Source organism: Staurois parvus, unplaced genomic scaffold, assembly GCF_062004578.1.
Source record: "Staurois parvus isolate SC_StPar_1 unplaced genomic scaffold, SC_StPar_1.0 ptg000427l, whole genome shotgun sequence".
Classification (NCBI taxonomy): Eukaryota; Metazoa; Chordata; class Amphibia; order Anura; family Ranidae; genus Staurois; species Staurois parvus.
In genome coordinates this window covers 86794-103959 of record NW_028318223.1, presented here as the reverse complement: position 1 = coordinate 103959, position 17166 = coordinate 86794, and the positions used below count along the sequence as shown (strand labels likewise).

General features: G+C 48.5%; 1 protein-coding gene across 3 annotated transcripts in view; it reads left to right on the top strand.

The window, feature by feature from the left end:
* Window positions 1–12184, top strand: part of ENTPD7 (ectonucleoside triphosphate diphosphohydrolase 7) — a 38634-nt gene extending 26450 nt beyond the window's left edge. For 2 of the 3 annotated variants that reach the window (XM_089687527.1, XM_089687528.1), the window contains exons 10-13: window positions 4342–4666; window positions 4749–4834; window positions 6166–6327; window positions 10899–12184. In XM_089687527.1, coding sequence (XP_089543653.1) covers window positions 4342–4666; window positions 4749–4834; window positions 6166–6327; window positions 10899–11130 — 805 coding nt within the window. In that variant the 3' untranslated portion in view covers window positions 11131–12184. The remainder of the gene's footprint in view (window positions 1–4341; window positions 4667–4748; window positions 4835–6165; window positions 6328–10898) is intronic. The other variant, XM_089687529.1, reaches the window with a different exon arrangement.
* The last annotated feature ends 4982 nt before the right edge of the window (window positions 12185–17166 follow it).

The following is a 17166-nucleotide window of genomic DNA, read 5'->3' as shown; positions in this document are numbered from 1 at the left end:
TTCGCCATTGGCTGCAATGCCCAGATGCTTGAGCCTGGCATAAGGTCGTTCCTGGGTGATCTGGACCTGGTTCCATGGCTTGGATACCAGAACCTTCACCCTCTGACCTGTCTCCCACACTTCTGCTCTTTCTGCTTTAGTCAGAGACCGGTCAGCACAACCACTGACTTCCTCCGGGCTGACATCCAACCTATCAGCCTGCGAGAAAACAGTGTTGTCAGATACAGCCTCTGAGAAAGCAGATTTAGAGGGGGTCAGTGTTCCCCCATCATCCTGTGATCCTCTCCTGCCGCTGGCGTTCCTTCAGCCAGACCCCTGAGATCCTCTGGGCTGCCATCAATTTTCACAGCAGCAGGGGACCTAGAGCTTTCTCCCACAGGTGCCAGGTGGACAACAGTCTGAGGAGACCTTAGGCCCTCTGGGCCAGGTTCACAAGGGTCCAACCCAGCTAGATTGGGCCCTTTCACAGACAGTTCCTCTGTAGCAGTGGGCAATGACTGGTCTGGGGCCACCTGGGGGGCACCCCGAGTCACCACTGCAGCAGAGGGAAGGTCTTCCTTGCACATGTTATTACATTTGGCATCACATAACACATCAGTTCAGAGTCCTCTTTGACTTTAAACTTTTCTCCAGGCCTTGACTCCAGACATCCACTAGAGCCAGGCCCTGGTACACAGTCCTTCACCCCCTGACCCTCCCCAGAATTCCCAGTGTGCATTGAGTCACTCAACAGTACATTACGTGAATCCGAGGCCTCAGGTGGAAATGTAGACTTCAGGGGTGTTGACTTTGACTTGTTCTGGGTTACCAACCGCCCCAGGTCAGTACCCGATAGGTTAGTGGTATCTGCTCCGCCCACTTCTCTCACTGCTTCTGGGTCCTTGGGGCAAAGCAACACAAGCTGTAGTAGAGGGGTGACTCCTCCAACCCCTATGATAACTGTGGATTTCTTTGGGACCACCTCCTCACGACTCCTCCATCCGGGAAGGGCTAGGACATCCTCGGGTCCCTTATCTCGGAGTCCAGCTGAAACATTGTTACCTGTGGTAACTGGCTGCAGGCTATCCATATGGCTTCCTTCATTAGTGGGATCTGTTCTGCCCACTTCCACTTGACTTCCAGACTCCTGGCTCAAAGAAACACAAGCCATAGGCACAGCAGGGATGGCTCCTCCAACCCCTGTGCCAGCCATGGCTTCCACTGGGACCCCATCCTCACAGCTCCTCAATTCTGTAAGAGCTAGGACATTCTCTGATCCCGTACCTTGGAGTCCAACTGTAACGCCGTTACTTGTAGTAAATGGTGGCCGGTTATCCGCTCGGCCTCCTCCATTCTCTCCAACAAGAAACACAGTAGGGGGTACATTTTCCACACTTGCTGGTGGGCTAGATATCCTCAGGTTTGGGCCGTGCGTAATGTCCACTTGGTTACAGGTAACACCCTTCCAGGTCTCCACAAACGTAGGTCTGGCCCTTGTAGTTCTTGATGCAGATGGAGGTAACAATGCATTCCCCTGCTGGATTTGGACCCTCTCGGCTTTGTGCCTCCTCTCAGTGTGCTCCATCCACTGTTGGTGCTTTCTCTCAATTTGTAGTAACCTGGAAATGAGGTGAAACTGCACCTCGAGGTTATCATCTCCCAAAAGCTGTAGGTTTGTTCCCAGATCAAGGTTCTCTGTGAGTGCTGATTTCTTGTTCCGAGAGGGTTTGAGTACAGAGTCACACCGATTCACGCAGTCATCTGGAGTGGCACAGTTGCAGTGTTCCACCAACATGGTGCGCCGTTCTAACTCCATCTCTATCAGAGCACCTAGGAGCTGGGACCTCGTCTGGCCAACTGTATTGATGTCCTTTAGATGACAGAGGTCAATCATGGCCTCATCCGATTGTCTCCGGTACCAGCGGATTACTTTATCTTCCTGTGTTACCATCTTCATGTTTTTGCCCAAATAAAAGATAGAAAAAGAAGGGGAGGAGCAAATAGCCAAGTATGTCTTCTACAAAACAAAAATGATGCACTGAGTGAGCTTCTGTAGGTCAGCCACTTCTACCGAGCTTCCAACCTTCAGTACACGGGTTACATGAATAAACCACTAATGTACTAAGCAGATCCCACCGCTGCCACCAACTGTCACTTTCACAGGGCACCAGGAGCTCCCAGCACTGTCAGTCACAGCCAGTGACGAGGCAGCGGGGGCAGGGCCGAGAATGAGCACACACAAGTGCCCCCATCGGAAGAGGCTTTCTGTGGGGGGGCACTGGACAGAGAAGGAGCCAGGAGCACCAATGGGAGACCCGAGGAAAGGAGGCCTCTCTTTCCAATTCCATTGCACAGAGCAGGTAAGTATAGACATGTTAGTTTATAACCCAAAAGAAGGTCACAAAAACTGCACATTTTCCAGAAGCAAATCCAAATGGGTTCCAGTGTGCTGGTTGCACCTTCTTTAGGCGGTGTGACTTGAGTCATCCAAAATGAATGGGCTCAACTCGCTGCACAGAACCCCATGTGATTTTCAGAAGAATGCAGTGTGATTCCAGTGCAATTCAATGTGAATCTAGGCTAAAGGACCTGTTTCTAAATAAATGGAGTCAAGATTTTCAACCTCACAACCTGAAAGAGATGATTCCCTTTTTCCAAGAAGGAGGAAGAGAAATTCTCTAAGTGTCCTGTAACTCGGTGCAGCCTGTACACGTTTCTACAATCGCAGATGTTTCCTTTGTTGACTCTGGATCCATAAAGGATCCGATGGATAGACAGAAGCTCATCCTTGGAGAGACTCTGAGATGTGAGCACTTATCCATAGCACCTACCTTGGTGGCCTCCCACATTGCCCACAACTTTTATGTTTAGGTTGGCTGCTGGGCTACCACCTTAGGAGACGAGCTCCTTCAGAGCCTTAACATGGGTGTAACATGGTGGACTTATCCTTTAGGTTAGGACTATAGGTCTCAAATCCTGGAGTGAGGATGCCAGATCGAATTCCAAACTGTGTGGGATCCCCTTCAAGCAGTCTGCTGTTCAGAGCTTAAAAGGGTAAAAAAATGGACAAGAAGTAGTTTCACAATATCTGGCAAACAAGGAAAGTCCCAACAGGCCCCTTAATGCCAAGAGCTAAAGCAGTTGACTTTCAATAGGAACAGGTGTAAAGGGGACTTCCTCTTTTGTTCTACACAGCTTACCCCAAAGAGTAAATGATCTTTCTGGGGGGGTCATGCTTTTTTTTGGGGGGGGGGTCAGGGGAGATTGTCTCAAGTTATTGAACAATGGGTTAAGATTTATCCCCATGTGGTATGATTAGGAGACGGGTACTGGCTGGAAATTTCAGGCTAAAGCTTTTCTGACCCACTTGCTGGAGGCCCAGGTAAAGGCCGAGACCTTGTTAAAGTTCATTCAAACCTTTTCCAGTGGAAGGTAATAATTCCTGTTCCAGTCAGTCATCAGTTTCAGGAACCTTTAATTGCCATTGTACCCTGTGTGTGTCCCCTTGTGTGTCTGCCGTAGCTGCGGCTGCACAGAGAAACACAGGATCAGGCGGAGGAGATCTGTCATCCTTTTTGCTGAAAACAAAGTGGGGGTGGAGATGAGGGTGCCACAGCTGCAGGAGAGGTACAAAGGCCACATGAATTGGATTCAGCCCGTGGGTCTTATGTTTGACACGGGTTCTTTAGAGGAGTTAAATCCCCACTTAGCCATATCACTGGCGACATCCTGAGCAGAAAGGGCGGATGACACCATGACACCTAATCTGTAGAGCAGCTGTGTGGTTGTCATAAACCCTTCAGAATGGAGAAGGTATCCCCGTTCTTCAGGCAGTGACCCCACCCTGAGGTATACTCCTCTCTCATGTAGCCTGTCCTGGAAGATGAATGAGATTCCGTTAGATTTACTTGTAGGAATATTCCAGGACAGCATTCCTTGTTTCCATCCATTTTGTTCTCTTCCCTGGTTCGATCATTTGGGATGGGCCTTTTTCCTTTCGTCCTCTCACTGGCAGTAGTCCACCTTAAACTTGCCCCACCAACCCTCTTGTCTCTGGGTATTGGAAGTGCCTGCTTGTATTTCCTGTGTTTGGAGGAACCAATCGTCTCTCATGTAGGCTGTCCTGGGAGATTCTTAGGAACACTGTTACAAGTCAGACGGGGGATTTTTTTGCACCTATCGAACAAATCTAACAAAAGAGACAAAATGAGAGTCGGTGGTGTCCAATTGTCATTCAGGAAGGTGCTGACCTGTTCTGGTGTATAACAGAAATGTTTGTGAATGAATGAACCTTCCATGTCCTGGTTGTGTCCACCATGCTTCTTCAGATATTTTGCTTACAAAGCAACATTGTTCTTTTAGGGTTTCAAAAGAACAGACTGGTATGAACTCCAACACTCCATTTTTGGACCCATGTTTGCCTGTTGGCCACAAAGATCAGCTCCAGCGACAGAGCCTGGACTTCCATGTTCTAGGTAAAGGGGATTGGAATGGCTGCCGGGAGCTCATGGAACCGCTATTGGCCAAATCAAATGATTCTCAGGCCTATCTGAATGGAGTGTACCAGCCAGCGATCGACTTCTCCAACAGCGAGTTCTATGGGTTTTCAGAGTTCTTTTACTGCACTGAGGACGTGCTGCGTATGGGGGGAATGTACGACAGTCACAAGTTCTCCAAAGCTGCCAAGGTAACGGGCTTAGAAATGACATTATCCGCAGATTGTGACGTGCGTCCAACTTCTCATTGTGTTTCTTCTGCTCTCCTCCCAGGATTACTGTAGAATGCCGTGGACAACGTTGACGGAGCGCTTTAAAAACAATCTGTACTCCGCCCATGCTGACCTGCACCGCCTAAAGTGAGTTCACCCCGGAGCTTCCCGTGTGGTCATTGGGATGATCACATTCGTTCTAGGTGAACGCCAAGTGTATGTGGCCAGCCTGTCGGTAAAAGCCAATTCCATGGGGAGCTTAGCCACTTCCCGTCCGGCCCATGTGTATAAACGGTCAGACGGGAACATTGAAGGAGCGGGTCGCTGTTTATAAACACCCTCCCAGCTTCCCTGCTTGTGCACGCTTCCTAGGATCCAGTGACCGCTGTGTGCGGAGGAACACCAATCGTTGGACAGGACCTCTGTGTGAGGCCCTGATCATGTGATCACTGATTGGCCAATCGGTGATCACATGAATAGTAGTAAGCAAGATGTCACTTCCTGATATCATTGCTTACTACGTGTGAAATCTGTGAATGATCAAATGATCACAGAGATCACATGGTACAGGGCCATTCACAACAGACTTGTATCATTTTTGGTTCTGAACTAATTTGGGTTTATTTTATTTTTTTTACTAAAAAGATAGATGAATACATTTTGGCCAAGATTTATGAAGAAAGATTATTTATTTGCAAAATTTTATAAGAAACACTTTTTTTTTCAAAATGTTTGGACTTTTTCATAGAGCAAAAAAAAAAAATCCCCGTGAATAAATACCACCAAGATAAAGTTTTGTCCCTCTCAACAAAAATGCTAAAAAATGTCATCGGGATACAGTGTTGCATGACCACGTAATTGTCATTCAAAGTGTGATAGTGCTGAAAATTGGCCTGGTCTGGAAGGGGGGGGAGAGAGTGGAAGTGTCCGGTGTGGAAGGGGGGGGGGGGGAGAGGGTGGAAGTGTCCGGTGTGGAAGGGGGGGAGAGGGTGGAAGTGTCCGCACTTGAAATGGTTACACCACCGGTCAGTCTTTGAACCAAAAATCTTCATCTCGGGGCTACAGATGTGTACTCTGCTTGTCTGTCGCTGTCTCCTTCAAATGTAAAGATGCTTTATTGGCAGGAACAAATACATTTGAGCATTGCCAAAGGAAGTTGTCATGAGTCGGATGGGGGTGGGAGAGGAAGGAATGATTCTATGACTTGATTGGGATGGGGGTGGGAGAGGAAGGAATGATTCTTTGACTTGATTGGGATGGGGGTGGGAGAGGAAGGAATGATTCTTTGACTTGATTGGGATGGGGGTGGGAGAGGAAGGAATGATTCTTTGACTTGATTGGGATGGGGGTGGGAGAGGAAGGAATGATTCTATGACTTGATTGGGAATAGGAGGCAAGGCGGGGCCCCTTTTCCGGTTGGGGAGAATTGCATGCTGCTGCTGTCTTTGTTTCCAGAAGCCATCATTCCTCTCTTACAGGTATCAATGCTTTAAGTCGGCCTGGATGCACAGAATTCTCCATGATGGTTTTCATTTTCCACATGACTATCCAAACCTCAGGACTGCCCAGCTGGTATATGACAAGGAGGTCCAGTGGACGCTCGGCGCCATGCTTTACAAGACCCGCTTCCTGCCTCTCAGGTAAGTGTGGTGGCATTCAGCTGTGTGGGACCACCGGGACACCTACCCCTGGCTGCACTGCCATGCAGGAGCTCGGCTTCCATTCTACGGGGATTGGCTATTTCTGCTTCCAGGGAACATCCCCCGATCGGTCTTTATTCATCGAGTTCCATCTATTAGATTTGAATATAAATTCACTTTCCTCCTGATCTATCCATGGAACCCAGAGGGGTCTCCTCCTCCATTGTATTACTGGGAGACTCCCATTGGCCATGATGATTGGTGTGACCTATGGCAGCACTGCATTCACAGTTCCACTCCAGTGATTGGCTGGCCCCTTCCAATGCTCATAGGGCAGCCTGTAACCTTCTCCATTACCTGCAGTCAGCCGGGAGCCGAGGCTCGGAGTCCATTCTTGCTGCACTGTAGTCCGCCAGTTGAATGCGGCCTGTTATTGCGATGGTAGACTGTGATTGGCTATTACAGTGATGACACAGCAAAACCTGCCGTGGTACAGCCTCTCCGTCTGAATATATTGTATCCTATCCAGAGGAGAAAGTTTCTGTGAAAACAGCCGGTGTGTACATGAATAAAGATAAAACTGATTCCGGGTGCGTCCAGGGTAATGTCAGGGGCAGGCTTAGTGTGTTCAGGAAGGATCAGGACTATTCTGGGCTCTTCTATGGGCAGAATTGTATTTTAGGGTTACTTTTGGTGGTAGGATATGGTAATGGTGAGCAATCTGCAGATAAAATATGAGGGTGAGGCCACTCTCTCACCCGTCAATGGGCCTGACTGCATTTATATGTCAACATCACAGTGTGGGGTTACAGCGCTCCCTATATCACAGCCTTGTGACATGGCCATGCTCCAGGACTACATGTCCCATGGTCCTTGCTCTGCACATGGCCAGAGTGGGCGGGCTCAGTGCAGTGGGCGGTAATGGGCTGTGAGCTGTCAATGCTTTCTCATTGCTTCCCCCTGTCTGGTGTTTATTGCTGTCAGTGTCCCTTGTGGGGAGGTTCTCCCTCCCTATTTATCCTGTTTACTGAAAGAAAACCCCAGATTTGGGGTTGTCACCAGAAAAGTAAGAGGGGGAATTTTTCAATGGGGGCGCTGGTTTTGGTGACCTGGGGGGCCCAAGAAATAATGGCGCTGCATCCCTCTAAAGCGTAAGTCTGATCGCCCGCCTGCAGATCAGACCTGAGGAGGGAGCGGCTCTGGAGGAGGACGAAACGTTCCCATTCAGTGGACATTGAAGAGAAGAATGAAGGAGCTCCCAGGAACCATCTGCTCTCATCCTCGTCCCTTCATACCTCCCAGCATCCTCCTCTCCTTGATAACTAGGGCCTCAATTCACAAAGTTCTTTTTCCTCCTAAAATCACTCAGCGCTTTTTTTAAACTTCTTTTTTTTTGGCAATTCACCAAAATCTATTCCTAAAATAAAGTGTGAGTTATTCCCTCAGAATGTGTGCGGGATTCATCTTGTGTGATATGCAGAGGGAGGGATACAATGGGGGATCAGAACTTGTGTTGGTTATTATTGCTAACCGAGGCAAAATGGGTTAAACCGTAGAAATCTGCCAACTCACCAAGTCTGTGCGCTGCTTGGGGCCCATGTATTCATACCAAAGAAAAAAGGCGAAGGGAAGCGGCTCCCACAGGACACACAAGGCAGATCAGACGCAACAAAGTTCCGTGAAGGAAATACAAAATATCTTTATAAATGTCAAATATTGAATGAAAATATCAGAAATCACACAGATATAAATCCTCTTCCACCAATAAAAGACAATGTTGTCAGGAGACGGGTTTCCCTTCCAGGACCAGAGTCCCCATTGGAAGATTTCCCCTCTCTTCCTGTTCTGGGGCCAACCCAAAATGTGGGATTTTCTTTCACCTTCAATGATGGTAATCAGGACCCAGAGAGGGGGAATCTCAGTACGGGGGACACAGAGAGGGGGAATCTCACTACGGGGAACACAGAAGGGGGGGTGGGGAAATCCTCCCTACCGGGGACACAAGGGGGGGGGTTGGAATCTCCCTACTGGGGACACGGGGGGGGAGTTGGAATCTCCCTACTGGAGACACATAGAGAGGGGCAATCTTCCTACCGAGGACACAGAGAAGGGGGGGGGGGGAATCTCGCTAGCGGGGACACATAGAGAGGGGCAATCTCCCTACCGGGGACACAGAGGAGGGGGGGAGATCTTCCTATCGGGGACACATAGAGAAGGGCAATTTCCCTGCTGGGGACATAGACCACAATAAAACCTGACAGGGGGTCTCCCCCCCCCCCCCCCCCCCCCCCCTTCCTCCCTCCATCCAACACTAAATAATTTCTCCTTTAGTTATACTTTCTGTAAACCCCTCCCCCTCCAATGATTCTGTCTTCTCCATATTTTGGCTTCTATGCATTACTGGTGAGAGCACAGACCTACAGTTGCAAGAAAAGGTATGTGAACCCCTTGGGATTCCATGGTGTTTTGCATGAATTGGGCATAAAACGTGCTCTGAATGTCATCTAAGTCACAACAATAGAAGAACACAGTCTGCTGAACATAATACTACACAAACATTAGATGTTGCCATGGTTTCATTGCACATAACATGTAAACATTCACAGTGCAGGGAGGAAAAAGTATGTGAGGTCCTAGCTTAATGACTTCTCCCAGAGCTAATTGGAGCCAGGAGTGAGCCAACCTTGACTCCAATCAGTGTGATCATATTGGATGTGTTGCTGACACCTGTTTTGGGTTTACTGGTTTCAAGAAGCACTGTCTGATGTGAACCATGCCTCGCAGAAAAGAGCTCTCAGATGACCTACCATCAAGAATTGTTGACTTGTATGAAGCTGGAAAGGGTTACAAAAGTATCTCCTTGAGCCTTGATGTTCCTGTGTCCACGGTAAGACAGACTGTCTACAAATGGAGAAAGTTTAGCACTGCTGCTACTCTCCCTAGGCGTGGTCGTCCTGTAAAAATGACTGCAAGAGCCCAGCGCAGAATGCTGCATGAGGTAGAGAAGAATCCCAGAGTGTCAGCTAAAGACCTACAGAAATCTCTGGCACATGCTGACATTTTTGTTGACACATCTACAATAAGGAAAACATGAAACAAGAATGGAGTACATGGGAGGACACCACGGAGGAAGCCATTGCTGGCCAAAAAGAAGATTGCAGCACGTTTGAAGTTTGCAAAAGAGCACCTGGATGTGTCCACAGCACTACTGGCAGAATATACTGTGGACAGATGAAACCAAGATTGAGTTGTTTGGGAAGAACACACAACACTATGTGTGGAGAAAAAAAGGCACAGCACACCAACATCAAAACCTCATCCCCACTGTGAAACATGGCGGAGGGAGCATCATGGTTTGGGGCTGCTTTGCTGCCTCAGGGCCTGGACGGATTGTTGTCATTGATGGGAAAATGAATTCCAGAGTTTATCAAGACATTTTGCAGGAAAACGTACGACCATCTGTCCGCCAACTGAAGCTCCACAGAGGATGGGTGATGCAACAGGACAATGACCCAAAGCAGACAAGTCATTCAACAAAACAATGGCTGCAACAGCACAGAATACGCCTTCTGGAGTGGCCCAGTCAGAGTCCTGACCTCAACCCCATTGAAATGCTGTGGCATGACCTTAAGAGAGCGATTCACACCAGACATCCCAAGAATATTGCTACACTGAAACAGTTTTGTGAAGAGGAGTGGTCCAAAATGACTCCAGATCGTTGTGCAGGTCTGATCTGCAACTACAGGAAACATTTGGTTGAGGTTATTGCTGCCAAAGGAGGGTCAACCAGTTATTAAGTCCAAAGGTTCACATACTTTTTCCTCCCTGTACTGTGAATGTTTACATGTTATGTGCAATGAAACCATGGCAACATCTAATGTTTGTGTAGTATTATGTTCAGCAGACTGTGTTCTTCTATTGTTGTGACTTAGATGACGTTCAGAGCACATTTTATGCCCAATTCATGCAAAACTCCACGGAATCCCAAGGGGTTCACATACTTTTTCTTGCAACTGTAGGATGGTGGAGACTTCTTCAGCTTGGTGATGAGATTTTTTTTTACATTCCTTCATCCCTCATGCCTGGACTGCAACTTATTTACTGCATCCATCCATCCATCCATCCATTTATTTATTTCCTTAGGCAATGCTCTGAACACCATTTTTTTGAGGTGTTTTGTGAATTGGGTATAAATAACTAGAAATGTGTCACCTATCATGTTATCAGCTAGTGAATTGAGCCCTAGATGAGAAACGTCAAGCGGAAAAAGCGCTGGAGGCCGGTGGTGGGTGGGGCTGGGTGGAGACCAGCATATTGGAGAACATTCAGGTGACTGTCAGGAATTCCAGAGATAACACCATGGTGGGGTGGTGCATTGAGGGGGACAGTCACCCTACTGCATGTAGACAGGCTGAGTCTGACCCCCCTGGACAGGAAATGTGGGGCTTTCTGTAGATTACCTTCCCCTGTAATGTGACAACAGATTGAACACGGAGCTGCACTCTGATCATAGTTCTTGATTTCCTCTTCATAGATTTGCTCCCTTCTCAGCTGTGACTTCTATTTTACAGGGATATTCGTCTGGAGAACGCCCGCCCAGCGCACGTCAGTTGGTATCGCTTCTCCTTCGTTTACAACCACTATTTATTCTTCGCCTGCATTCTGGTGGTCCTGCTCTCCATCGTTCTGTATATTCTACGCCTCAGACGCATCCATCACCGCCTGGCGAGGGCCTCTGCTCTGGATTTACTGCTGCTGGAGGAAGGAGGATCCCTGGGGGTGGACCTCGCCACTGCCAGATGAGACCGGCGCCTTGGCTGACGTCAGCCCTTCCAAGGGACCGGCGCCTTGGCTGACGTCAGCCCTTCCAAGGGACCGGCGCCTTGGCTGACGTCAGCCCTTCCAAGGGACCGGCGCCTTGGCTGACGTCAGCCCTTCCAAGGGACCGGCGCCTTGGCTGACGTCAGCCCTTCCAAGGGACCGGCGCCTTGGCTGACGTCAGCCCTTCCAAGGGACCGGCGCCTTGGCTGACGTCAGCCCTTCCAAGGGACCGGCGCCTTGGCTGAGGTTCAGTACATTCCAGTGTTCTCTATTGAGGGATGTTTTCTGCAGACTCTTCCACCCCAGCAGAGTGATTGGTGAAGGTTGTTTTTTTTCTCCTGGCGCGCCAGGCCTTCAGTTGTCGTTCTGCATGGAGCTGGTTTTTCTGGCCTGGCCCAAAGTGTACCTGTCCTATCCTGCAGCCTTGCACTGCTGCCTCCTTGGTTTCAGCGCCGGTTGTCTCATGTCCTCGACATCACACAAACCAAGGACTGCGTCCCAGAGCCTGAGCGCCATGCCATGATTGGTTTATGTGATGGTGGGGGAGGGGCATGAGGTTGAGTGTCTCCTAAAGGCTGCAAGCGGAGATCTGTTTAAAACCCACTTCCAGCAAAAGACGGGGAATGTTAATATCTCAGAGAGTCGAATGTCATTACTGTCGGAGTTCTCGTTGATGAAACGTCCCGCCTTCCTCTCACTGACCGGTCAGAAGGCTGGGAAATCTCTCCTGTGGATAAGGGTTGGACCCTCTGTCTGGTTTTACTGCTGCCTGTCCCGGATTCCTGTTCCCTTTCTTGTCCTGGTTTTGTAGACATGAAGGCAGCTGGAATTTCCCCATTGCAGTCAGAGCGCAACAAAAACCTGACAGCAGTTCTAATTCTTCATTAATTTAATGGCTGGAAATGGATTGGTGGGTGGGGCTTAAACTGGAAGGAACTCTGTAGGATATGACACATTCCCTTTAAGAAACAAAGATGGCAGCTGCTTGGACCATTGCTGCAGAGGTAGGTAGGTGGCGGCTTACTGCTGCTGGGAAGATGGGGGGGGGGAGGGTTGGTTGGGGGGGGGAAATGGTTTAATGTGTCTAATGTAATACTGATTTTCTGGTTCATTCCTATTGGTTAGCCAAGAGCTGCCAATGATGTCATAGAGCAGATGATGTTTTCTGTTTGCAGTCGGAATGAATTGTTCCCTCTCTTCCACAAAGACATGGCCAATGTTCTGTGACCAAATCCTCCACCAATCCCCATTGAAGACCCTCCTACCAGCGTGATGGCATTGTTGTTCTAGAGACGTGATTGGCTGCATCCTTCCTAGCTGAGCCATACACCAGATGTCTGCATTTGTACCTTCATAGTCCTTGTGCTTACCTGCCTGTCTTGGTGGAGGGGACTGGGGCGTGGGGGGGGTGGACTGGTGGGGGGAGGGGACTGGGGGCAGTGGGTGGATTGGTGGGGGAGGGGGGGTGGATTGGTGGGGGTAGGGGGAGGGGACTGGGGCTGGATTGGTGGTGGGCAAAGAACTTCCCTCCAGGAAATGTGGGAACTACAGGACGCTGGCCTTCCCTCCCCCTCTGTGTGATGGACTCCATGTCCTGTGGTTGTGAAAACTCTTAATGTGAATAGGACTTCAGCAGGGCTTTCACAGTGGTGCTAATATTTCCTGGGGGACTCTGGTCAGCCGTGTAGCTAGAAACACAATAGGCTGTTTTCAGATGCTGGTTCCCCCTCCCCCGACATTATGAAGAGTATTGCACAATGGGACACGCTTTCCTTCTATATTTATTATAAAGGATTATACTCAGAGCTATGATGATGTGAACAATACAGTCCCCTATAGGTCAGTGAAAGATGAATTCTGATTGGTTGATGTGCATTGTACATAACCAGCCACCTGGAAATCTACTTCCTGTTTGGGGCGGTATCACTAATGAAAGTGGGTGGTGGTAGATTGTCACCATTAATGTTAAGAAAAATGTTTGAAAGTTCAGGAGGGTACGAATGGGGTCCTTGGGGGTGTGCTGGGGGGGCCCTTGGAGGGGTGCTGGGCTTGTGTCCCGGAATACATTTGGCATCCATTTAATTTCAGGCTGAGATCACTGACACCATCGGACCTGCAGGACCATCCAGGCGTTGCAGCCATTCCTCTTTTTCCACATTCAGACTTGTATGGGAATGAAAACTCCCTGAAGTGAAGAGAAGCTCCTTGCTGGACCCTTCCCTCCCTGCCCCAGTCCTCTGATCTGACCCCTCTAGTGGCCGAGACGCCCCCAATCATTTCATTGGGTTTGGAGATTTTTCTCCTACAAGCTGAGAGGCCAGAAGTGATCCATGGCCAGGAATTTAAAGCTGCAGGTTTGGGATGCTGTGGATCTTTTCATTGGCAGCTCTGTCCCTACAAGACACAATAATGATATGATTCAGGAGCAGGAGGAACCACAGCGCCAAGTCCAATCATTCCCCCCAAGTTGTGGATCACACTAGAGCTGAGGAGGAAAGTGGGAAGTTTAGCTGTAGCCCGACAGAGGGAAGGATTCATCTTGTACAGCAGGCTCCTATTCATTTTGTTTGGAATATAGTGACAGGTTCTCTTGGTGAATGAAGGTGAATGAGCCCCAACTCTTCTGCAGTTGATAAAAGCTTCACCTCCAGGAATCGATGCAAGAGAGAAATCTCGCCTACATTCCCGCACACGGCATTTATCTCAGAAGTCGGCAATTCCCTACAAGATGTTATTTACCCAATTTGTTCAATATTTATGTTTTGTCATATTTGTCGCTTCGCGTTATTTTTATTTGCAATTCATTTTCATGCTAAAGAAAGAAATAAATAGACAGAAATAAGAGACAACATTCCGGTGCGCTTCATCCACAGAACTTCTCCCTCCGATTAAATGTTACCATTTATTTCCATCTCTGAGCTCCAGGCGGAACATTTCCACACCGATACATTGTATACTCCACCCCAATCCGTCCTATATTCATCACACCGATACATTGTATACTCCACACCAATATATTCATCACACTCATACATTGTATGCTCTACCCCGATACATTGTATACGCCACACACATACATTCTATATTCATCACACCGATACATTGTATACTCCACACCAATATATTCATCATACCCATACATTGTATACTCCACCCCGATACATTGTATGCTCCACACTGATACATTCTTTATTCATCATACCCATACATTGTATACTCCACCCTGAAACATTGTATACTCCACCCTGAAACATTGTATACTCCACCCCGATCCATCCTATATTCATCACACTCATACATTGTATGCTCTACCCCGATACATTGTATACGCCACACACATACATTCTATATTCATCACACCGATACATTGTATACTCCACACCGATACGTTCTATATTCATCACACCGATACATTGTATACTCCACACCAATATATTCATCACACTCATACATTGTATGCTCCACACTGATACATTCTTTATTCATCATACCCATACATTGTATACTCCACCCCGATACATTGTATACGCCACACACATACATTCTATATTCATCACACCGATACATTGTATACTCCACACTAATACATTCTATAATCCCCACACTGATATACATTGTATTCTTTTCCCTTCCTGCTCAGTGCAGAGTTCCCCTCGTCGTTGTTTTGTACAATCGCGGTTGCCGGGTGACAGACAATAATTGTGTCTTTAGTGAACTGACGTTTGATGATTTTTCTGGTTTGTTTTTGCTGTATTTCCTCACATTTGATGAATGGACTCTTCTTCTCTCGTGCAATCATTGGTGGGAATCGCTGGCTGGGCGGGAATCGCTGGCTGGGTGGAGTCGCTGGCTGGTGGGAATCGCTGGCTGGTGGGAATTGCTGGCTGGGCAGGAATCGCTGGCTGGGCGGGAATTGCTGGCTGGATGGAGTTGCTGGCTGGTGGGAATCGCTGCCTGGGCAGGAATCACTGGCTGGGGGGGAAATCGCTGTTGGGAATCACTGGCTGGGGGGGAAATCGCTGTTGGGAATTGCTGGCTGGTGGGAATCACTGGTGGGAATCGCTGGCTGGGGGGGAAATCGCTGGTGGGAATCGCTGGCTGGGGGGGAATCGCTGTTGGGAATCGCCTGGGCGGGAATTGCTGCTTGGGTGGGAATCGCTGCTTGGGCGGGAATCGCTGGCTGGGGGGGAATTGCTGGCTGTGCGGAAATCGCTGGCTGTGTGGACAGCCGCATGTACTGACGGCCGCTGTCTGCCTGTCTTTGAAGTGTACAGAGCTCAGCAGACGCAGCGAGCTGCTCACAAGTGGCTGAAACAGCTGCAGGAAGAATCAGAAGATGCCCGCCTGTCATTCACACCCGCGCTAGTTGCCGTGCCAACGTAGCCCAAACCTGAACAAACTGTCCTGCAGATGTAGCAGTTAAATGGTTGAGACAAATCATTAACTACTGTTGTAGCTGATGATCAACTAAGGTTTAGAGCCTTTAGGGTACGGGATAAAGCTGCTGGTTCATCCGACACTCCCCTCCCACCAGACTGACAATGCAGCTGTCTAAAGGTGCCCCTTCCTCCAGAGTGGGGGCGCTCTAATACAGGAGGTGTTTTATTCACCAGGTGAAAAGCCTAAAAATGAAAACTATGGCAGCTGCCACATCTAATGACTGGTAAGCTGTACTAGATGCCATTTCTGGTTTTGGGTTTATTCTGGATTCATTCATTACAGATCGGGTTCTAGACGTCACTCAGGGCAGCAGAATATTTGACTTTTCAGTTCCCTGCAGATGGTTCCTCCTGAATTCTAATCATTTACTATGATGTCTAATTCAAACCAATCCCACTAATGTCGGTAGACACCCCAATCCTGGGGGAGGTGTCGTTCATGTTCCTGGGAACGCCCTACATGGGTGTGAAGTCACAGGGGCCGCCTCTGGAATGTGAATTTATTCATTGGACCTGGCTATCTCAGGCCTATTGTGGGAGGAGTCAGTCAAGTCTTCAGATCATCATGTGCACTGTCAATGGGTAAAGAGGACCGGTCATGTCTGATGTATAAAATATCTGAAAGTAGAATCAGCAAATCTGTTTCTGCCGTTTCCAGGCCGGTTGTGTTGCTGAGTATCCAGACTGGCCCTTCTGATCATTGTATGTCCTGTGCTTGTTCCTCTCGTCTGACACATCACTCCTCTGTACATAATGTGTTGTCATATCTTAGTAAACCAACATTCTGATTTCCAGTATTCTTGTCTGCTTCTTACTCAAGTATCTCCAAACACGCTTCAGATATTAAGGGCCTGAAATAAGCACTGTCTGTGTTGCCATCAGCTCTAGGCACGGCCTATGAAATGTCAGGAGATATCTGACGCTTTGGTGAATGAGGCCCATTTACAAGACTTTCCTAATACTATTGCAGCCGCATTTGTGCCACATCCAAAAATCCTAAAACCCAAAACAAAAAGGCAATGGCCGAGTCCAGCCCCAGAAATGGAGGAACTTGTGGAGGTTTGTTTGTTGCCATTTTATACACAACGACTTCTAGGCTTTCATTGTTGGAGATGGAGAAGGATCCCGGAGATGCAGATGGATCCCGGAGATGGAGAAAGATCGCGGAGATGGAGAAGGATCATGGAGATGGAGAAGGATCATGGAGATGGGTCGCGGAGATGGAGAAGGATCATGGAGATGGATCGCGGAGATGGAGAAGGATCATGGAGATGGATCGCGGAGATGGAGAAGGATCATGGAGATGGATCGCGGAGATGGAGAAGGATCATGGAGATGGATCGCGGAGATGGAGAAGGATCATGGAGATGGATCGCGGAGATGGAGAAGGATCATGGAGATGTAGATGGATCCCGGCACAAGAGATTTGTATGATCTAAAGTTCTGTAAATAAAGTGGAATGAAGGTTGTACACAATGGCGGCATCCCTGGTACCAGCACAGCCCATCTACAATACAAATCCACATTCTAAATCCAGTCCAATATTAATCTCTCAGCCGTGGATGGGATGGAGGTGGGG